The 23,476-nt window shown below is 43.7% G+C and overlaps 2 protein-coding genes across 5 annotated transcripts in view; one reads left to right on the top strand and one right to left on the bottom strand.

Moving 5' to 3' along the window:
* LOC310872524 (kinesin-like protein KIF2A) overlaps positions 1 to 11,287 on the top strand; it is a 51,901-nt gene extending 40,614 nt beyond the window's left edge. For all 4 annotated transcript variants that reach the window (XM_083784453.1, XM_083784455.1, XM_083784454.1 and 1 more), the window contains 4 exons: positions 699 to 858; positions 3,296 to 3,397; positions 3,594 to 3,729; positions 7,402 to 11,287. In XM_083784453.1, the coding sequence (XP_083640579.1) occupies positions 699 to 858; positions 3,296 to 3,397; positions 3,594 to 3,729; positions 7,402 to 7,487 (484 nt within the window). In that variant the 3' untranslated portion in view covers positions 7,488 to 11,287. The remainder of the gene's footprint in view (positions 1 to 698; positions 859 to 3,295; positions 3,398 to 3,593; positions 3,730 to 7,401) is intronic.
* A 737-nt stretch (positions 11,288 to 12,024) lies between these two features.
* Positions 12,025 to 22,978, bottom strand: dimt1l (DIM1 dimethyladenosine transferase 1-like). Its single transcript, XM_083783808.1, has 12 exons — positions 22,809 to 22,978; positions 21,543 to 21,616; positions 19,527 to 19,613; positions 19,056 to 19,117; positions 18,621 to 18,714; positions 18,042 to 18,091; positions 17,120 to 17,243; positions 14,869 to 14,961; positions 13,902 to 13,966; positions 13,349 to 13,412; positions 12,986 to 13,092; positions 12,025 to 12,246 (listed from the first exon to the last, which is right to left on the bottom strand). The coding sequence occupies exons 1-12, from the start codon at positions 22,864 to 22,866 to the stop codon at positions 12,204 to 12,206; spliced, it is 921 nt and encodes a 306-aa protein (XP_083639934.1). The 5' UTR covers positions 22,867 to 22,978; the 3' UTR covers positions 12,025 to 12,203.
* Positions 22,979 to 23,476: the final 498 nt, after the last annotated feature.

Below are 23,476 nucleotides of genomic sequence, written 5' to 3' on the forward strand. Positions count from 1 at the left end.
TGTTTCTGTAGCCATGAGGCCCATAGGGGCAGGAGCCTATCTCCTGTTTCTGTAGCCATGAGGCCCATAGGGGCAGGAGCCTATCTCCTGTTTCTCTAGCCATGAGGCCCTTAGGGGCATGAGCCTATCTACTGTTTCTGTAGCCATGAGGCCCATAGGGACAGGAGCCTATCTCCTGTTTCTGTAGCCATGAGGCCCATAGGGGCAGGAGCCTATCTCCTGTTTCTGTAGCCATGAGGCCCATAGGGACAGGAGCCTATCTCCTGTTTCTGTAGCCATGAGGCCCATAGGGACAGGAGCCTATCTCCTGTTTCTGTAGCCATGAGGCCCATAGGGACAGGAGCCTATCTCCTGTTTCTGTAGCCATGGGTCATGGTAGGATGGGAAAACAAGCAGTACTTGGTCAGCCCAGAGGGCCAGGTTTTAAGAGTCATGAGCCAGAGAAGTCATGCTATGTTCTGTTGTCTGTGGCTCTGCATGCATGGTGCCACAGCTGTCATGATGATGCTCCCCAATACCTGACCTGTGTAACATGACAGTTGGCTCCTCTTCCTCGCCCCATAACCCTGCAGCATCATCGTCGTCGTAATCATCATCATCATCATCATCGACCAGGCGTACAGCCACCCAGTCGAGCACTGCCCTGCGGTGTGTGTGTGTGTGTGTGTGTGTTGATGAGCTGTCCTCTCTGTGCTCAGGGTGAAGGAGCTGACGGTCGACACCAACCAGGTGATGGAAGGAGGGGGTCGACCACCCAACATCAACAACGCCAACGTCAACCAGCTGGAGCTTCTGGACGAGGACTGGCTGAGCAGCTCGCCACAGCGAGACGACCTCAAGCTGCTCTGTGAGCAGAACGTACGTAAACGTTAAGCCATTAACAATTTCAGAGCTTTAAATTGTTTCTTCTTCTTCTTGCTGCGAGAGTGAGGTCTAGCCAACACCAACTCGGGATTCTTGTATCGCTGCCCTCCACAAATTCCTATCCAACATCAGGTTCTTGAGCTCTGCAGTGTTGTCAGCCAAGCTGTCGCGCCGCAGCATGTCTACATAGGTGGTACGCTTCTTTCCCCTCCTGGCTTTGCCCTGGGTTGGCTCCCATAGGGTCAATTTACTTGCCTCAAGTTCTGGGTGCCAAGCGCAGTGCCCTGCCAGCCTCATCCTTCTCTCTCTGACTTTGTCTGTGACGCGTGGTAGGTCCCCATAGAGGTCCACATTTCTGATGCGGTCCGTCCATGTGACACTTAGTGCCATTCGTAGCATTCTTGTGTAGACTCCATCCAGGGCTTTTTCCTGTTGTACTGTGAGGGTCCATGTCTCGGCCCCATACAGCAGTACTGACTCCACAGTAGCTATGAACAGCCGCCTCTTAAGGTCTTCTCCCATGCCTGATTTCCACACTCTCCTCATCCCGTGCAAGGCTTTCCAGGCAAGTGCTCTCCGAACCTTCAGATCCTGTTCAGTTGAGGCAGTCCAGGCCCCGAGGTACTTGAAGTCCTCGACTTGCTCGAGCACCGTCCCGTCTGCAGTGGCAATGGTTTTGTCCTTGGTGTTAACTGTCATTACCTTTGTTTTCTTGGCATTGAGCTTGATCTTCCTGCACTCCTTTTCTACTGCCAGTAGTAGTTCCGTTCCTTTCTCGACTGTGTCCGAGATTAGGGCGATGTCGTCTGCGTAGTCGAGGTCAGTGACCATGATGGGGTGTACTCGCCTTGACTTCCTCGGGACCAGAGTGAACCCCAGCGCCTCCTCTCTGCCATTGATTGCAAGTCTCAGTGCATAGTCCATCACTACAACGAACAGGAAAGGGGCAAGAGTGTCACCCTGTAGGACACCTGCAAGAATTTCAAATTCTTTGGTGTCACCGTCGCAGGTTTGGACCTTGGCTCGAGTCTGGCTGTAGCTTGACTCTATCATCTGGACCAACTTTTCTGGTAGGCACGTAGGATTAAATTGTTTAATCCAACGATCAGCTCTGCTTAATACGTTAAACCCGCTATTTGTATCCCAATATAAATAGAAATTGTCTAAGCATAATATATAGCTTGCTGCTTAGCAGAAATGAAAATAAAAAAATAAAATGTAAAGATATTTTATATTTTCATGAACGGAAATGGCAGCTTCCTTACTCGGATGGTGTAGTGTAGTTCCAGACTATATAGCATTCAGGAGGTGTAGTTCCAGACTATATAGCATTCAGGAGGTGTAGTTCCAGACTATATAGCATTCAGGAGGTGTAGTTCCAGACTCTATATAGCATCCAGGAGGTGTAGTTCCAGACTATATAGTATTCAGGAGGTGTAGTTCCAGACTCTATATAGCATATATGTCAAACTCAAGGCCCGGGGCCAAATCAGGCCCGTGAATGAATTATCTTTGGCCCGCGGGATGATATTTAATTAGTATTAGAACTGGCCCTCTGGTATATTGCACGGACCACCATAATACTACAAGTCCCACAATGCACTGCGAGTGCATTGTCACGTATTGAGGGCCCGCAAGCGCAAGCATGCGTCTTCTCTTCACTATTGATCAGCAGTGAAAGTATATCACTTGTGATCAACTTTCAGCTACCCCTCTCCCTAAAAATGGCCTGTGTGTTGAAACACAGTCCAGGCCCTCGACTTGTACCAATTTCTTTATTTTGGCCCACTGTGTATTTGAGTTTGACATCCCTGCTATATAGCATTCAGGAGGTGTAGTTCCAGACTATATAGAGCATTCAGGAGGTGTAGTTCCAGACTCTATATAGCATTCAGGAGGTGTAGTTCCAGACTCTATATAGCATTCAGGAGGTGTAGTTCCAGACTATATAAACATTCGGAGATTGTGGAATAGTTTGTCTGGCTCTTAGAGTATATATGAATAGAGAAGACATCCGAGTTCTCCTTCCATCCACTTGCATTAAGTTGCTCAAAAGTGCATGAGGCGATTTCACTCCTCCTTCCGGGTAGGAACAGATTGCATTCTCGGATGGATTGGCCCCAAACACATGAACGTGCTGCCGTTGACTATCATTGTTCACGTGCGTTCCAGGTGCGTTCATGTATGAAACAGCGTTCACGTGTCATCGTGAACGTGCACAATGATAGTCAACGGACCAGCGCGTTCATGTGTTTGGGGCCAACTGCGATACCCATTCGGCCACTATGTCCATTTCGCCTCAGGGTTTCCTCTGGGTGCCTTCTCTATTCATATATACTCTAAGGTCTGGCTACGCAAGACTACAACAATGAAGATGTCAGCATGATTACTTCCTGTGTGGTTGATGATGACTTCCTGTGTGCTCACACAGGAGGAGGAAGTGTCTCCTCAGCTCTTCACCTTCCATGAGGCCGTGTCTCAGATGGTGGAGATGGAGGAGCAGGTGTTAGAGGACCACCGGGCTGTGTTCCAGGTACGCGCACACACAGAGATCCCTCTAAATCCTCACATAACCCATTTTGACGTGCACAGACGTCCTGGGCACTGCGTGCGATCATTCCTAGGACGTCTGTGGACGTCTTGGGCACAAATTGTGTTCATTTTGAATCAAGTTTTTAACATTAGTTATAACATTATTATTTATTTATTTATTTTGTGCCGTCCGTCAGGAGTCGATCCGCTGGCTGGAGGACGAGAAGGTGCTGCTGGAGATGACGGAGGAGGTGGATTACGACGTGGACACGTACGCCACGCAGCTGGAGAACATCCTGGAGCAAAAGATAGACATCCTCACTGAGCTGAGAGGTAAGAACATCCAGAAGATAGACATCCTCACTGAACTTGGAGGTAAGAAACACACATCCTGGACCAGAAGATGGACATCCTTAGTCAGATCCATTGGTTCAATCATGTTCACGCCATAAACATGCCAAACCCCTACGGAGTACACATGGCTAGGACTGTCACGATTATTACATCATTGTCATAATCGTCTCCATGTTGAAAAATGTTTGACAATTAAAAAAGCAGAAATAACAGATCTACAAGGTAAGGTAAGGTAATTTTATTTATAGAGCGCCTTTCAAAACAGTTGTTACAAGGTGCTGTACAATAAAAATAAAAGGAATAAAATAAGAACATTTCAATCAAAAGTAAACCAACAATGAAATAAGAAACAGAGCAGCAAAGACGGTACCTAGAAATAGATAAGATAAAACAATACATAGAAATCACTGGAGCAAGCCAAAATGTTTGCGGTACAAATGTGTTTTCAGTAGTTTCCTAAAGATCTCAACAGACAAGTTTCTCAAGCAGAGTGGTAAATCGTTCCACAGTGTGTGTGCAACAAATTCGAAAGCTCGTTCTCCTTTGGTTCGCAGCTTAGTGGCGGGGATAATGAGAAAACCTTTGTCTGAAGACCTAAGTTGTCTCATATTCACCTTGGGGTGCACCAGTTCACTTAAATAAATTGGGCCCAGCCCATGAAGAGATTTATAAGTAATTAATAAAAAAATTAATTGAATTCTGGAGTCGATAGGAAGCCAATGCAAGGCTGCAAGCACAGGAGTGATGTGTGACCTCCTTTGTGTGTTAGTTAGCAGTCTAGCAGCCGCATTCTGCACAAGTTGGAGGCGGTAAATAGAGGAGCGACTCAATGTTGTAAACAAAGAGTTACAATAGTCCAGGCGAGACGAAATAAAAGCGTGGATACGTTTTTCCAGGTCTTGTGGTGTTAGTAAAGTTTTAATTTTAGCAATGTTTCTCAGCTGGAAAAAACATGTTTGGACAACCTTTTTTACGTGTGCTTCGAAACTCATTTTGTGATAAAAAAGAACACCTAGGTTTTTTGATACCTTAGTATAATTTGCTGTAACAGCCAAAGACTGCTGAATTTCACAGTCGGTGCTCTCGGGACCTATAATTAGGATCTCAGTCTTGTACAAGCTTACAACCGTGTGTCACTTTGTGACCTGTTGCAAGCTTGTAGATCAGTTATTTCTGCTATTTATTTTCTAGTATAAATAAATATAGTAATAATAAGAAAGAATAAGGTCGCGAATACAAGCGGCCGGAATGAGTTTTCTTCGACGGGTGGCTGGCACTTATAGAGAGGGTGAGAAGTTCAGTCACACGAGAGAGACTCGGAGTAGAGTCGCTGCTTCTTCACCTGGAAAGGAGCCAGCTTAGGTGTTTCGGGCATCTGGTAAGGATGCCTCTCGGGCGTCTCCCTAGAGAGGTCCTTGAGGCACGTCCCACTGGGAGGAGACCCCGGGGCAGACCAAGGCGCAGTTGGAGGAAACACATCAACTCACTGGCCTTGGAACGTCTCGGGATCCCCCAGGAGGAAGTTGTTGTCTGGAACACTCTGGTGGAGCTGTTGCCGCCTGCTACCCGACTACAGATAAGTGGTTGAAGATGGATGTCATAATAGGTCTTAATTTACTCTATTATGTGATGCTCACCACTAAAGTGTGATTGTTTTATTTGCAACGGTGTCTTTAGAAGTGTTTGTATTTGAAACCCAGTTAGTGTGATTGTATTGCGTTCACCCAAAACAATAATACATTTGGTCAGTAGGTGGCAGTGCAAGACCACAGATCAGACCTCCTGAGTGTGTGTCTGTCTGTCTGTAGCCTGGGGTCCACCTATGCTTTCTATTGATTGATTGATTGAAATATTTATTAACAGTTTGTAGAATTTACAGTACATTTTAAGCACAAACTCAATACAAAGACTGTTAACTGAGTGGACGACCCAATTAAGCATTACACTTGTTTACAACAGGGTCCACATTGTTCAATTCATCAAAACATTTAGAGACATACAAATAGACACTTCTATGTAGCTAAAGAACAGAACAGGAATTCATCATATAGGAAGCAAAAAGGGAAAAGATACATATACAGTGAGGGGAAATGGGGTGGGGGGGGGGGGAATTCAGATTTTACAGAGGCCAGTTTCGAATTGCAGCCATCCGTAGGTGCCCTTTGAGAGCGGTTTTGAAGGAGTCAAGGGATTCACATGTCTATGGCATAGGCAGCTCCTGGCAGGTTCCGCCGGGAGAATCTAGACGCCGCTGCGCGACCTGAGACTAAATATTAGAGCGACAGAGAGAGAGGTGTGTGTGTGTGTGTGTGTGTGTGTCAATTTAACAAAGGTGCAGACAATCAGAAATCAGCAGAGAATGATCGACGTTTGCGCTACTGTATGCCAAATTGGCATTGGCATGGCATCGAGTGCCGCGCTAAGAGCTTGTAGATCTGCTATTTATTTTTAATCCTGAAAATGTGGTGCAAATCTTTGAATATATATATATCCTTTCAGATTTATATTTACAATTTACAATTTAGGCATTTAGCAGACGCTCTTAATCCAGAGCGACTTACATTTAGGCAAGAACAAAAGCATGGGAATACATCACATAAAAGCATTTATCATGAAACATGCGTAAGCTAAGAAGGTAACAGTGGAATATCTATATGATGAAACTATACATACACTATACATAATAAACTATACATATTCACTACTATGCTATACATATGTACTATGGCGTGCTATGACTATATACAATACAATTATAGTGCTGTCTACATAACATGCTATAAGTCTAAGTCAAATGCTATCTAAGCCAACAGAAATTCTATCTAAGGGGTTAGGGTAAGTGCTATGGGCCATGATGGAGTCTGAAAAGGTGGGTTTTCAGGCTACGGCGGAAGATTGGGAGTGATGCTGCAGTTCTGACTGCAATGGGAAGTGCATTCCACAGTTTTGGAGCCAGAAGGGAGAAGAGTTTGGGACGTGTGGAGCGTTGTCCCGGCGTTTTTAGTGAGGGTACTTCCAGTTTCCCTGCGTTGGCTGATCTGAGTGCGCGGGAGGGTTTGTAGGGTTCAATCATACTTGTAAGATATGGGGGAGCCATACCTTTGGTTGCTTTGAATGCCAGCATCAGAGTTTTGTATTCTGTGCGGGCAGCGACCGGGAGCCAGTGGAGGGAGCGGAGCAGGGGGGAGACATGTGAGAATTTTGGCTGGTTGAAGACCAAGCGAGCTGCTGCATTTTGGATCAGCTGGAGAGGCTTAAGTGCACATGCTGGTAGGCCAGTAAGGAGGGAGTTACAATAGTCGAGTTTTGACAAGACTGTTGTCTGGATTAGGAGCTGGGCTGATTCCTGGGTGAGGAACGGTCTAATTCGTCGTATGTATGTATATATGCTTCTGGGGTGGTCCCTGGAACAACATATTTTCAGATGGGGGTCGGCGGCCAATTACATATATTTTTGAGAGTCCTTGACATGAAAATGTTTGAGAACCACTGACATAGAAACATAATGGTTTTTCAGAAAACTGTCAGGATTTAGAAGACATTTGTAGAATCGTCCTCGGGTCTAAATGGGTTGAGTTGTTAAAACCTAATCAAATAATGGCAATAACTGACATACGACTGGTTTTGTGTGGATCTCTTTCTCTCTCTCAGATAAAGTGAAGTCGTTCCGTTCTGCACTCCAGGAAGAGGAACACGCCAGTAAGCAGATCAACCCCAAGCGGCCCCGGGCCTTGTAACACGCTTCGGGGCCCTGGCTGTAACACGCTGGGGGCCAGAAGAGGCCCCGGGCGCTGTAACCCGCCTCGGGGACCTGGCTGTAACATGCTGGGGGCCAGAATAGTGCCCCGGGCCTTGTAACCAACTGCGGGACCAGCCCAGAAGTTTCTCAACGGCACCTGAACAGAAACCAGAACCACTTAGCCTGTCTCTACCAGCTGTGAAATCAAACCCTCTTTAAAAAAAAAGGACTTCATGCTCAATGAGTTCCATTTATTAAACCCCCTACACTACACTGTTGACCACTTGAACCCTATTTTAGGCATGTTGTGTAGAATACATTTTTATTGAAAAAAAAGAAAAAGATCTACAATCTCACTACGACACGATGGATTGTGAGCTGGTCGATGGTCTATTTTCTAAATCTCATCAATGGGGCTTAAATGGTTAACATATTATGTAGGGCGGGGGGGGGGGCTGTTAATGCTCTTTGCTGGTGTTAGAAAAAGATAAAACTGGAGGGAAGACGTCTGTTTTTTTTTTCTTTGAATTGATTTGTACTTTTAATGAAGGAAGGAATGTTTTAGGATCTCCCCCCCCCCCCCCACCTTGTTTTTATTTATTTTCTTTTGTACTTTGTCTTAGTAAGTTTCTATTGGGATGGACTGCCTGCTGACTGTAGCTCAGAGGACGTCCTGACTGAAGAGACTTCTGAAGGTTTACGGTTCAACTCCCGTCACTTAAACTTCCTCTGCTCTGGCCCGTCAGGACACGTCTACTCTGCATGTGAACTCTGCAAATACCCCCCCCCCCCCGCCAAAAGAAGAAAAAAAAAACCTCTCAGCCTTTATTTTATTTTTCAACTCAATCAACGCAGTCAGTCGCTCTGCTTCTGAAAAGTGTCCGAAGCAGTGAGACAAACACACCGTAACGTACTGTTCTTTGCGGTAAAAGGTGTTGGAACGTTTACGATCGCCGCCGTCCTTTTCCATCCATAGTTTGTTTTCTGCCGCCATACCTGTAAAGTCAAAATGTCTTTTTGTCAATGTCAAGGTCCAGTCTCTTGTGTTCCGTTGTGTTCCGGTCTGGAAGAAACATCATGTCTCAGATGTCTGTTCCACCTTCCTGTGTATTAGAGCAGTGGTTCTCAACCTGCGCGTCCCCAGTAGGGTCCCCACATGATTTATTTTTGGGGGGGATCTCCAGATGACAGTGAAGTGACGACTTAAGGACTTCTAAGAACTTTTAGATTCCTGGGGAAAGAAAAAAATATATATATATACTATGCTATACTATAAAAAAAACTGACCAAACATTGGCTAAATTGTCAAATAATATAAGAGGCAGATATTGTTGGAGTTGAGGCATTACATTTTCTTTGGTTCGGATAAGAGATACATATTGAGAAAATGGCCAATCTACAAGCCCACAACGCCTCGTAATGCAAGGCGTTGTGGGCTTGTAGATTGGCTATTTTCACAAAGTGCTTGTCAGGGTTGGTTCAAATACAACAGGTCGTTTCGAGGAAGCAATCTGATTGGTTGAAACCGCTTTCTAGCCCTGCTTAAACCACAATAATGGCACGGCTAATCAAAACAAAGAATTCTGCCGTGCTTTTTTCTCAGAGCGCAGCAGACTCGTTGGCCAGGCCAGCTAGTTTCTTGGGACAGTTGTGGTCGTAGTGGCTACATCTGTCATTGAAAACGATTTTCGGTGATTGTCTTAGTTTCAAGGGTATAATTGCAATATTACACTCGAGGCGTGCATTAATGGCGATAAAGAACACCCTCTCGTGTAATTTTTGGCCTGAAAAGGTTGAGAACCACTGTATTAGATCACTGGTTTACTAGTCTTGTGTGGCCAGTCCTCCCACAATGTTCATACAGTCTGGAGCAACGGAAGCTCTGATCCATGAGCAAGTGGATGTGAAGACTCCTCCCCACTAAGTAGAGCAAATGTAAGCCAATATAAATCAAAATCATCTAAGCTGTGTTTAAAACCATAAACAATAGAAAAAAAGAATGTTCTGCCCCCAGATTTAACACTTTCTTATAAAATAAGGATGAAAATAAACGGGTATTAACACATTTCCAGTGAGTGCTGACATGTGAGAGAGTTCATTCTGTTCCATTCCGTAGACATTCAGAGTTACAGACCTGTTATGGTCATTCAGGGCTCTTTGTGTTTCTGATGATATTATTGTCCGCTCATTTTGTATGTCCGTAACAAAACAATATATTTAAAATGTCCACCACAAGCCATCATGACGATGATAACCCCTGGGTCCCCTCACATGGTCGCTGGGAATAATGTTTGACATGACATGTACTCCACCACTATCATGTTCGACATAGCCTCGCCTCGTATGCGAAGAGAAAAGCTTGGTCACAATTTAAGGCAGAGATTGCATAGCTGGAAGTGTCGGGCCGGAACACCGGACGTCAGATGTATTTTCCCCCAGATATGATATTTTCCGACCAATCACAACACTTGTTTCATACACAGAGAATGTACAACTGATTTGTAAAGCTTCAACGTCATTTCCAGCAATGCCGGTAGAGTACAGTCACACTCTACAGTAGCCGGTAGAGTACAGTCACACTCTACAGTAGCCGGTAGAATCCAGTACACTCTACAGTAGCCGGTAGAATACAGTACACTCTACAGTAGCCGGTCTTTCCCTTAGAATTAGTGATTAATCGGCAAACACATCGGTATCGGCCGATTTTAGTTGTTTTTAGATTAATCTGCATCAGACCGATTAATCAGTCTGTCTTTACAGATAAACAAGCCCAAAGTAACAGCTTGAACAGATCTACAAGCTCACAATATTAAATATAAAAAGGTATTTAAGTTAAATCTGACTTGTCTAAACCTGCAGTGCAGATACCCTGTTACATGTATTTTTCAGAATGGGCAAAATTAGTATAATTTTTCAATACAGAATGAGATCATATCGACATCGGTAATATCGGTTATCGGCCATAACGGCAATTAATTATATCTGATATCGGTTATCGGCCAAAATGTCTCATCGGCACATCCCTACTTAGAATATACTCCATGGTCCCAGTGTTTTTGACATGAACTACACTACACCGTCCGGTGTCTCCCTCCAGTGGGCAGGCGTGGGCACTGCAACTGTAGATGTCCAGTGACATTTGAAAATCCAATGTTTGTGAGAAAAAGGTGCATAAAAATATCACTCAAGTTGTTTGCTCAGCACTGGCTAAAGGGAAGCTTCGGCACTTGTTCAACCTAAATCCCAACCTAAATTATATGGTGACGAGATCTATAGTGGCAAAAAATGAATAAAAAAAGAAAACAGTATGTATATATATATATATGTCTCCATGAAAAGGTTGTCGGGAAAACGATGTCAAACACGTCAGCGTTTCACATTGATCGCCTCACATTGGAACAATGGGATTTAGGATGGAAAATCAGCCAGGTTTCCCGCCAACACTCAAACGTGTTAAATTGTCTTCTCTATGTGTGTGTATATAGCCGGTCTTGTATCAGAAAGCCTGGTCTCACATAGTCGACAACAAGAGTCTGGGGAAATCAAAAACAAACCTAATGCCCACCGCTTTGAAAGACCCAATCCTGACACCGTCCCATTATGAAGGGGCACACCCTAAAATAAAAGGCAGTGAAGCCGTTAGTACTTTTCCTAGTGGTTTCCAGAAGGTTTTACTATCTGTAGGCGGAGATCTGATTGTCTGGCTATGCGGGTTTATTGAAAGTCTAATCAAAACGCTGTAAAGGGGATGTATTTAAGCCTGTTAATAAATTAGTGTTTTTCTTTTTTGGCATTGTACAGTGGCTTCCTTTTTTATTTTTACCCAGCTGTTTAACCGGGAACCCCTTTTGGTGTTGCATTATGTAAAATGCTTTAGCTATTGAAAAATAGCAGATCTACAAGCTCATAGCGCGCCACCGAGTGGCGCGCTATGAGCTTGTAGGTCTGCTATTTAAGAATCGTGACATGAAAGTGTTTGAGAACGACTGACATAGAAAAACAGCTTTTTCAAGAAAACAGTCAGGATTTAGAAGATATTTGCTGAATCGTTCCCAGGTCAAAATGGGTTAAAACAGATTGTGTGCCCAAGACGTCTGTGGACGTCCTGGGTATTACCCGCTATGTGCTGCCCAAGAAGTCTGTGGACGTCTTGGCAAAAATGAATGTAAAAATTGGTCACCCCGTTTGTTTTCTTTTGTGAAAGGACCGTGGTCTCGGTTCTCATCCAAGTGGAATAGTAAGAGTGGCGACACGCTTTGATCTCGCCGCAAAGCGGGTGCCTTATAGTTCCAAACATCGGAACTATCCCATTGAGATAGAATGAGCACTTCCCACATTCCATTGTTACAAATGCTGTCGTCACTCTTTTACTAGATTACTCTGGTTCTCATATCCCTGTGTTCAAGAGGACCAGTGATAATTTATGGAATGACACTCCATTGACGTATACATCTCTGCTGCCTCAAAGTTGGTATTGTCAGATACTTGCATGAAAGAAGACATCACACGTCGATTTACCTCAATATGAGCTCTGTTTATTAAATTCTTTTTTTTCCCCCCAGGCCAGCTAACCATAATGAGGTTGAGCTATACAATCTACAGTGTTAATAATAACTTAACATCCTCCAGTCAGTGTCTCTGAGATGTGATCACAGCAAGGTTGAATTTAGGTTAAGTGGTTCCCAACAGAATTGAATGTAGTCGACCCAGCCGTCTATGTGAAGTGGATCCCTGCAGAGTTGAATGCATGGAGCAGTCTGGGGATGAAAGAAACATTGACATGAGTACAGGTCAGGTCAATATAAAACTATTTGTTAAACTTCTGAAGAAGTAGAAATAAATCTGGTTGAATGAGAAAAGGTTAGGCCTCACAGAAAGCACCTGCAGTAATGAATACTGTAGGTTCAGTCAAATAACTCATTCTACAATAACTTAGAATGAATATACATGTAATATTTTATTTTGGCGGCCGGCTGTGCTACATTTTTCTCCCTGCTCGGCACAATTAAACACCCCGCCAACGCCTGGGGTTATTTAATCCATTAAATCATAGCACCCAGCGATTTATAGCAGCGGAGCACATTTAGCGACGGACCTGATGCTATCCCGGATGTGGCTGAAGTAGCTAGATGTAGCCAAAACCAGCGGAATCGACCATTATCTCTGCATTGGATCGGCAAAATCATCCGTTATCAGCACCAGGGCCAGTATCGCCATACTGGCATTGGCTGAACGGCGCATGGAAACTATGGGCTACTAATATATACTATTCTCTGCCTATCGGGACGTAACTCGGACGGTGCTGAGTCGGGTCTGGTGGCCTTCGCAACGCTCTGCACGGCGACTCGCTCAAGGCCACCAGACACGGCGCGCCTCCGTCAGGACATCAGTGACATTATCACCCGTCACAATAGGTGATAATGACATACTGAAACAGTGAGTATGATGATTGCGCCTTTTTACAAATTGTGGCCCCTGGACGTTAATCCCACTTACACCATGAAGTCGTCAATGTCCATGGTACGAGCTCTCTTCTCGCTGAAGTCCACCTCCTGTAGAACGCTCTCCACCTTCCGAGTAATGCTGAAATCTGCTGGGATTTCCTGGTGATAACAAAAACAATTGTAGTATTTTAGAAGAAATGTTACAAATGGCCAGAATAAATGAAATAAAGGCACATTTTCACGATTAAACAAAATAGCTAAAGTGTAACATAGGCTAACCAAAAGGGGTTCCTGCCAAAATTGGGTTAATCGCCACAGTCAAAGTATTAATGTAAAGAATGTAGAGAACTACACAGAAATAGTTTGATTCTTGAGCGAACCGGCTAAGTGGTGTTCTGGAAGCTCAGGTACTTACTACGCTGTGTAATGAACAGTAGATTCTGTAGTTCTTCTCCAACAGCTGTTCGACTGCAGTCGATCTGCAAAGTCAAACACAATCCTAAAGTGGCTGCTATTTGGGACGTTTCTAGTTTCTACCAGTGTTTATTTCGTCGAATAATACTGCGACAAAATGTTTCCATCGGATACCTTTTTTCACTGATAAACTAAATGAAAACTAAGCTATGGTGACTACAGACTAGTATTACAATTTCATCAACAAATTAAAAAACTAGACTAAACTAGTTAGGAAGGGACACCCAGTGGACAAGAAAATAGCATTTTCAAGTGTCATTACAACGGCATCAAGGCCCACCAAAATACATTGTAGTCGACTAAAACAAGACTAACACTAAAACATTCCAGGTGTCTAAAATGTGACAAACTAACTGAAACCTATTCAAGAGACTGACTAAAACTAAAATTAAAATTTGCTGTCAAAATCAACACTGGTTTCTACCCTGTATGTTGCTATTTGGTGGTATTTGGGGTGTTTTTGTGTGTGTGACAACTTCAGAAAAAGATCTTACTTGAAACCCGCGTTGAGCGTTTTGTTTTTTCTCACAAAGGCGATTCTCACCAAGCCGTCCCACTCCTGATGGCGGGGAAGATTATTATTATTTTTTTTAATTTACAAAAGGTACTTTCTGTCTGCCTATAAAGCCAAGCGTGACCTTGATGAGTGACTGAAAAAATGGACGCAAACTTCAGTTTAGTAGGCTATGTGGATCTGCATTCAGTTCAGTTTAGTAGGCTATGTGGATCTGCATTCACTTCAGTTTAGTAGGCTATGTGGATCTGCATTCACTTCAGTTTAGTAGGCTATGTGGATCTGCATTCACTTGCTTCACTGACAATGCATTGGAACTAAATCTCACTTGCTTTGGCGGCAGTTTTATGTATGTGGAAATTACAGGGATTCCCCCTTGAGATCATGTCCAAAAGACAAGGAACCAAATGCAGCCACTGTCATTTTTACTGCATATATCGTCAAAAACGAAACATTATCAATTATCATTACTTTAGCTAAATATCCAGAATGCAATCCATGCTACAACAACATGAAAGCATTTTTCCATTTTCAGAAGATGGAGTAATGCTAATGTTTGAATTAAAGAGGTCTTCCAAAATATATGATTTGGTGCACAGCATCACAACCAACAACTCTCTGAAACATCTTCCCTTGTAGAAAGAAAAAAGCTTATTGTAATAACTAGACCGGTGCCCGGCTGTAGAGCACCGAGTCGGTAACGATGGAAGTTGGAGATCCAACCCCCACCCGGCTATGCAATACCCGTGTCAGAGTACCCGCTCCACCCAATCTGTGTCCTTTTTATGCCCATATATGGAGATTTCTGTATCTGTCTCTGTGTGTCCCTTTATTCCTATATATGGAGTTCTGTGTCAGGCATGCCCAAATATGAAGTGAGTTGCCTTTTTTTTATACATTGTTTTAATACATTAGCTACTGTACTAAGCCAGGATATAAAGGCTCACCTGAAAGTTGATTGGAGGAGGAGGGTTCTTGGGTTCTATTCGGACGACACTCGACTCCACTTTGGGAGGAGGACGGAAATTATTCTTCCCCACCTGAACAGAAGAGGAAAAAAAAGTCAGACATTTTTAACCCATTAAGACCTGAGGCACGATTCTACAAATGCCAAGTTTCTAAATCAGTAGTTCTCACACGTTCAAGATATTGCAAAAATGTTCAAAAATAGCAGCTCGCAGAATGGCATCATAATCCTGGACCCCCATATATGGAGATAATAAGACTAGCCAGGTCTGACATCATACTTGGACCCTATGTTTGGGCATGACCGACGTCGGGGGCTCCATATAAGTGTATGAATGACATCACCGTGATGACAACGAGTGACTACTCCTCAGATTAGTTCCATCAGCGATACTACGTCCACAGCACCAACTACCTCCAAGACATCAATGCAGACACAGCCCACGGAGCCCTATCAGCAGTATTAGACATTCAACCCCAGGTGTAGCTTTAACTCTTATTCTCAGCCGGTCAGACGACCTTTGCTTATTTTATATATGGTCCTTCGAGTTAGCTGGACACAAGGCCCCACTGAGACGACAAGATGCCCAAAGCTGCCAACACAGCAGTCGGGACATCATCGTTGGTAGAATACGGTGACTCGCCTGCTGAAGGAACACCCGCTGCTCCTAAAAGCACCGCGGCTCAAGACTCTGGCCGGACGACCTCGACAAGTGGCATGGTGGTGCCGGACACTGAAAAGAAGATGCCCAAAGCCACAAAGAAAAGGAAACCTCAGGCTCGTTCGGACGATTCCGGCCCTGCCGACCCAGACGACAAGATGCCCAAAGCCACAAAGAAAAGGAAACCTCCGCAGGGTCGGTCCGATGTTTCTGACCCTGCCAACCCAGCAGTTGGGACATCATCACCGTCTGTAGAATACGATGACTCGCCTGCTGCTGAAGGAATACCGGCTGCTCCTCAAAAGCCCAAAGCCACAAGGAAAAATAAACCTCGGGCTCGGTCGGTTGACCCTGACCCTGCCAACCCAGCAGCCAAAGCCACAAAGAAAAGGAAACCTCTGCAGGGTCGTTCCGATGGTTCTGACCCTGCCAACCGAACGTCACCGCCGGTAGAATACGGCGACTCGTCTGCTGCTGAAGGAACACCCGCTGCTCCTCAAAGCACCGCGGCTCAAGACTCTGGCCAGACGACCTCGACAAGTGGCATGGTGGTGGCGGACACTGACAAGAAGATGCCCAAAGCCACAAAGAAAAGGAAACCTCAGGCTCGTTCGGACGATTCCGGCCCTGCCGACCCAGACGACAAGATGCCCAAAGCCACAAAGACAAGGAAACGTCGGGGTCAGTCAGACGACTCTGACCCTGCCAACCCAGCAGCCAAAGCCACACAGAAAAGGACACGTCGGGGTCAGTCAGACGACTCTGACCCTGCCAATCCAGCAGCCAAAGCCACACAGACAAGGAAGCGTCGGGGTCAGTCAGACGACTCTGACCCTGCCAATCCAGCAGCCAAAGCCACACAGACAAGGAAACGTCGGGGTCAGTCAGACGACTCTGACCCTGCCAACCCAGCAGCTAAAGCCACACAGAAAAGGAAACATCCGCAGGGTCGGTCCGATGTTTTCGACCCTGCCAACCCAGCAGTTGGGATATCATCACTGTTACAATATGGTGGCTCGTTGGCTGCTGAAGGAACACCCGCCGCTCCTCAAGCCCTGGGCGTGTGGACGTGTTGCGGCACGGTGGACGCTTTCCCGCTTTTAGCGACACTAACCCCGACGAGCTCAACTCTCACCGATGACAGCCGGGCCAAAGAGCTGCGGATAAAACACATCATACAGTGGCTGAAACAACCACTCCATCAGTCCGGGTTCCCAGACTTTTTCATGTCAAGGACCCCCAAATTGACACCAGAGACCCCCATAAGAGAAGATTGTTACGGCTCTAGCAGTGATTCTCAACCAGTTTAACCAAGGTGCAGGCGATCAGAAATCAGCAGAGAGTGATCAACGTTTGCGCTACTGAATGCCGAATTGAAGTGGACTCGGCCCCAGACTTTTTTTTCTCTCCCTGGAAATAAAAACGTCTACGTTTCCGAGGCTAGGGTTCCATTTGGTTCCATTTGTACAATCTGAGTTACAGACCCATAACGGTCCATTTGGTTCCTAATTATCATTTAGCTGGGGGAACCCCTGGAACTCTCTCCAGGACCCCACTGTGTTACACTGACCTTCATGAGGTGGTCGACGCGGGCTAGAAGCTGCGTGTTGATAGATAATCTACAGTAGAGCTTGTCGCCCGGCTTGGCGACCAGTCGCATGGCGAACTCCCTCTGGAACATCAGCACCGCACACCTGAAAAAGACAACACAGTGATTAGAACATGAGGAGGTGAATATTATGCTGTACTGCATCTCAGTGTGTCCAGAGTTAAGCCCAGACTGCACCAAAGGGTCGGACTCGGGGCAAAACGTTTTGTTTTTTTAACCCATTCTGGACAGGAACCCCTTTTGGTGTTTTAAGCATTATGTTATACTTCAGCTATTGGAAAATAGCAGATCTACAAGCTCTGAAAATCTTTGAATATATATATTATTCTTTCACACCGAACATTTTTAACTCAAATATTTGAATTACCGGTACATATAATTCTGGGGGTCCTTGACGAGAAAAACGACTGTATAGAAACATTTTCACTTGCAGTGTGTGATCCCTGGTCGGCGATCAATCGTGTAGTGTGAAAGCCACAAAGATATAATGACAGCCGATTTAAAAAAAAGATATACTCCTGCAGTGTGACATGCATAACGATCTGATGACTCGCCGACAACTTTAAAACTCCTACAGTGTAGGGGCCATTAGTCGACTAAAATCTCATGATATTCACATTCCAGGTGACTAAAATGTGAAACTAAATTAAAACAATTCAAGAGACTATGACTAAAACTAAAATCCTCTGCCAAAAACAACACTGCTCAACACAACCCAGGTCTAATCGCCCGCGGGCATATGCACGAAAACGAGCACACGTGACAATTTCACAGGACGCGCCCACGAACATCACCCCTCAACTTCAACTCCGCTCGTCCAAAATAAACACACGCCTCTAGTCTCATTGAAAATTAATTCCGAAAGGACCTCATTATTTCTTACCGGAAAAAGGGTCTGTGTAGAAGCAGCTTGAAGACAAACGGTGATGAAATCTGCAAAAGATATATATATATATTTTAATATTAACCCATTATACCAGTGGTTTTCAACCAGTGGTCCTTGAGGGGGTTCCATGTGGTCCCCAGCTAAATGATGGAGAGTTGGTAACCAAATGAACCCTTATTAGATCTTTAACTCTTGAGAGCGTAACATTTTCATCTCATTTTATGCTCTCAAGAGTTACATTATTGTTAAACATCTGCATTACTTAATTTACAAAAAGTCTACACAATTAGAGAATGTTATTTTGATCGTTCACCTGTTATCTTTCCTAATGCTACCAACATCAATACAGCATGGAATTGTGGACAAAGGCTTATCCAACGATAACAAAATATTATTTAGTCTTGGGTCTGAGATGCTAAATGTCATAAAATGGTGGTCCGTAGCTCAAAGTAAATGCAGAATAAATAATGGGCCTTGATATGAAAAGGTTTGAAAACCACTGCATTCATCATACCACCATGACCTACACTCTACAACAGGAACAGGCGTGGTTTTCAGTTCACTCGGCGACTCTACCTGGTAAGGTAAATTGGCCACGCAGATGTCAAAGAATGGCAGGTCCGTTTTCAACACGTCTCCTACCAATATCTGCAGTTTACTCTGCATGGGTCTGTTGGAGGACAAACGGTACACAATGGATTAAAGCAAAAGAAAAGTTCACGAGTTCAGTATGAAAAGGACCCCCCCCTAAACAATTAACACAAATGTGTAAATATGATGTTTTAGTGTATTGTTTGCTGCTGTCTCACAGACTAAAGTATGAAAACTCCAAGACTATTAGGATTTTATGGAACGTTCTTGAGAAGACAATATATTGTTATTTGTTGGTTTGACTAATCCTTAAAATAATAACCGGTACCGGTATATGCATATACAGGTATTTATTGTAATAATAATATATCATATGACCCTGAATAATAACATATAAAATAAGAATATCCCGGTACATACGTGCACTGTACTCTCTTCTGCAGCTCAGCCACCAGTCTGGTGTCCAACTCACAAGCCACCACCTCAATACAAAACAAAATCAAATTAGCTCAAATAAAACATGGTGATTTAAGCATTATGTTAAGCTTTACCTATTGAAGAATAGCAGATCTACAAGCTCATAGCGAGTGCCACGCTATGAACTTGTAGGTCTGCTATGCTATTTTTGAAAGATCGTGAAAATGTGGCGCAAATCTTTGAATATATATTCTTTCAGAACGAACGTTTTTAACTCAAATCTTTGCTTCTGGGGGGGTCCCTGGAACAACATATTTTCAGATGGGGGTCGGCAGACAAATACATATAATTCTAGGGGTCCTTGACATGAAATAGTTTGAGAACCACTGACATGGACACATAGGTTTTTCAGAAAACTGTCAGGATTTAGAAGACATTTGTAGTCGTCAGGTCTAAATGGGTTAATGTTCTCACCTTCTTGACTTTCTCCAGCAGCTTAACGGTCATGTTCCCTGTACCAGGTCCAACCTCCAGGCACACGTCCGTCGGCCTGAGAGCGGCCTGCAAAACAACACCACAGATTACACTCAAATGATCCTGACCAGAGTTGGGTGTAACGAGTAACGGAAAATATCGTTACTGTAACGACACTACTTTGGTCGGTAACAAGTAATATAACGACACTACTCCTCCAAATTTGATAATCACACTACAGTTACTGGTCGCTGCAGCGCCTCGTTACTTGCGTCGTGTGGCTGCTTTCAGCAGTGTTGCTTTGGAGAATAATGCACACAACGGAGATGAGTTGAACATGAACACTAATGGAGCGCTTGCAACGCAGTACGGACTAGAACATGTCAAACCGGTGTGAGATCAGCAGCAGCACAGCATTTTTCGTTACTGTCGTGGACTCGTAGGGTGGCCAGACGTCCGGTTTTAGACCCACCTGTCCTCCTCCCAAATCAACCTCTGGCCGGACAAATCATTGTCCGTTTTTTTGTGATATAGCCTACAGTGCTTGTGTCATAAGTCATAACTGTCATTTACGTTGTCTCGGTATTAAAATCTCCGCAGCACTTTTTCGCTGCACAGCAAGCTCCCAGTCTCCCACTGTCACAGAGACAGAGCAGGCGTTGGGGTGTTGCCATGTCCGCTTATTATAAGCGACTTTGGGCTTGTTTTATAATAGACCAGTCAGGCTTCTTTTGGGCTTGTTTTCATAGACATGGCTGCTTGTTTCTCTTCTAAAACCTGGCAACACTGCCAGTGGGAGGGTCTGTTTGTTTGTTGTAGGTGTGCTCTCACAATCACTAGTTAGTTAATGCAATAAACCAAATATGCCAAAATGAAAAACTACATTTAATGAGCAATGGAGCAGGGAACTCCACATCATAAAGAAAGGGATCCTAAAGCACTGTGAACATATAGGCTACTGATTTATCTCAGTCTCATTATTTTTATTTGAATATATATTGGGAAAGTTAATATTTGCCTAGAACCATGTGGTACAGTGGTTTTCAACCATTTTCATATCAAGGTCCAGTATGTATTCTGCATTTTAGCCATGGACCACCATTTGATGAGATTTGGCCTCACAGACCCCAAACTAAATATTATGTTGTTGTCGTAGGATAAGATTTATTATTTGACAATGCATCTCAGGCGATTTTATAGAGTAACGCAAAAGTAATGTAACGAGTAATGTAACGAGTTACTTTCTCCAGGGAGTATTAAAGTAATGTAAGGCATTACTTTTTTCAAAAGTAATATGTAATATGTAGTGTATTACTTTCATGAGTAACGGACCCCAACTCCCCAATCCTGACTCCATGCAGTGTTGATTTCGTCAAAAAGAATGTTCGTCAACTAGCTTTTTTTTCACTGCCGAAAACGAAATGGAAACGAAATGAAAACTAAGCTGTGATGACTAAAACTAAGACTAAATATACTGACAATTTCATCAACAAATAAAAACTAGACTAAAATGTTAGGAAGGGACTAGTGGACAAGATATCAAGTACAAGTCATTTTACACTTGCATAGCCGTGTAAAATAGCCGATCTACAAGCTCGCGACGCGTTTTGAGCTTGTAGATCAGCTATGTTCAGCAAATGTAAAAACAGTCATTACGACGGCACCAATAACCGCCAAAACACATTTTAGTTAACCTAATCAACTGTAGAATTAGTCGACTAAAATCCTATGATATTTAGTCGACTAAAACTAGACTAACACCAACATTCCAGGTGACTAAAACGAAATGAAAACTATTTAAGAGACTGACTAAAACTTGCTGTCAAAAACAACACTGACTTCATGTCTGAAATGTCAGATGTCTGTTGTTGTTGCCCGCACTTTTGGGATGCTTAAAAGGGGTAAATGTGTTTTTATCACGCAGCCACTACTCAGTGGAATGGCCTCCCTCTGCCCTGATTTTATTGTATTTTTTTCCCATGTCTCACAAACGCATCGATAATGGAAAACGCAGACCTTCTCTATGATACTGTTGACAACCAGTGGGTTCTTGAGGATGTGCTGGCCGATGCCGGTGTTAAACATGATCCCTGCAACACAAAACATGGACTCAGACATTTTATATAAATGGAAAATGGTGCATTTATATAGCACCTTTATCCAAGGCTTTATATAGCACCTTTATCCGCCCACTGCCGCCCGACACCTAGACAGGTGTAGAAATCTTCATAAACAATAACAAACATAGCCTATAACACTTAAGCAAAGTCTTCAACAATCCCCAACAAAACATTAACCACTTACGTAAGCCCTATTCTAATGCGACATGCATTGTCCCATGGGAAATAGCAGATCTACAAGCTCACATATCTGCTATCTTACATTTTAGCCATTTTTGGACATGGAAAAGACATTTCAATTGAACATCTTTTGCCTATGATGCCAGAGCTAAAATGGGGATGAACATGGCAGCTAGGCATGGTATAGAATTTGGTTCTGTATTGGAAAAATAAGTGCAGACAAAGTATACCGATATAGTAGTACATTATTGTAATAATGGTTGTCACAAAATTCCAAGGTAAAACTAAACCTATGCATGTCTCAACGTGTGTTTGTTACGATTGTTATGTAAACCGGTGGTTCCCAAAGTGGGGTCCGGGGACCCCCCAGGGGTCCTTGAGGGAGTTCCAGGGAGTCCCCAGCTAAATGATAGTTTGGAACCAAACGGACCCTAATGGGTCTAACTCTTAGAGTGTACAAATGGAACCAAATGTTCCATTTGTACACTGTCAGAGTTAAATTAACATTGATTTTACAATATAAATGGGGGCCCCAGAGAAATGCCATTAAATGCATGTAAAACTGTAGCTCTGGTCCATAGCCTTCTACGATTCTGCCCTGAAACGCATTAGGGCTATGGACAAGAGCTAGTAAAACTGGGGGTCCTTGAAATTAAACTGGTTGAGAATCACTGCTAGAGCCGTAAAAATATTCTCTCATGGGGGTCCCTGGGCTGGCTGGCATGTATTTTGAAATGGGGGTCCGCGGTCTAATTGGTGTCAATTTGGGGGTCCTTGGCATGAAAAGATTTGGGAGCCACTGATGTAAACAAACTCCTAGAAAGAGGATTTGAGTTTGAGATAATGTCAGCTGACGAGTACATAATATACGCCATTAATTCAATTAAATACACGATGACTTGTGTCTTAAAGTCAATGTTTTTTGTAGAGCAACCGATAGTTAGCTCAGGTTAGCATGGATTTAGAATTTAAATAACGTTACCTTGCTTCTTAACATCCTGGCGTTGTCTACTCCTCCTCTCTGCTTTGACCTTCGGCATCTTCTACACCCTCTATCGCCTCCGTTTAATGTTGTATAGAATTATTATAGACGGTTATTGTTATAGTTATTTATTTCCAGATAGCATACAGTAAAAAAAGATGCTACACGTGCAAACTGAGGCAAAGTGGCAAACTCCACTCTTCTTCTGTTGTGGTGACGTCGTAAACAGGATCAGGCAGTGTTGCCAGGTTGTGTGAGAGAAACAAGCAAGCAGGTCTGTGAAAACAGCACGACTTTGTATTGAGTCGTGCTTTCATGTGAAATGTACCCATTCTGGTGATTCTGCAAAGTGCAAACTGTTAATAAATACTTTCCAATCCATCAATCTTTCTAAGAAACGTTACAGGAAAAACGAGCAAAGTCGCTTATAATGTGCAGACATGGCAACAATGAACAGGATACACTTCTACTTCTGCTATGGATTTTAAAGGCAACTCTCACTTGCGTTACTGCCACCTTCTGGAGTTATTTATTTAACTCTTACAATGCAGTCTGTCAGATTATATCCTAATCCTACCTGTAACCGAGATGTTCTCCTATACTTGTAGGGAACCATCAGAGACGTCTATAAAGGCTCCTAATCTGGGGAAGCCGTATAATTTAAGGAT

The sequence above is a fragment of the Protomyctophum parallelum genome, assembly GCF_964188405.1.
Source record: "Protomyctophum parallelum genome assembly, chromosome: 15".
NCBI lineage: Eukaryota > Metazoa > Chordata > Actinopteri > Myctophiformes > Myctophidae > Protomyctophum > Protomyctophum parallelum.

Coding starts and splice junctions, on each gene's coding strand:
- dimt1l (XM_083783808.1), bottom strand. CDS start 22,866: ATGCCGAAGGTCAAAGCAGAGAGGAGGAGTAGACAACGCCAGGATGTT. Junction 13,413..13,901: donor ACGCTCAACGCGGGTTTCAA/GTAAGATCTTTT, acceptor TTGACTTTGCAG/ATCGACTGCAGTCGAACAGC. Junction 12,247..12,985: donor GACATTGACGACTTCATGGT/GTAAGTGGGATT, acceptor TTTCATCCCCAG/ACTGCTCCATGCATTCAACT.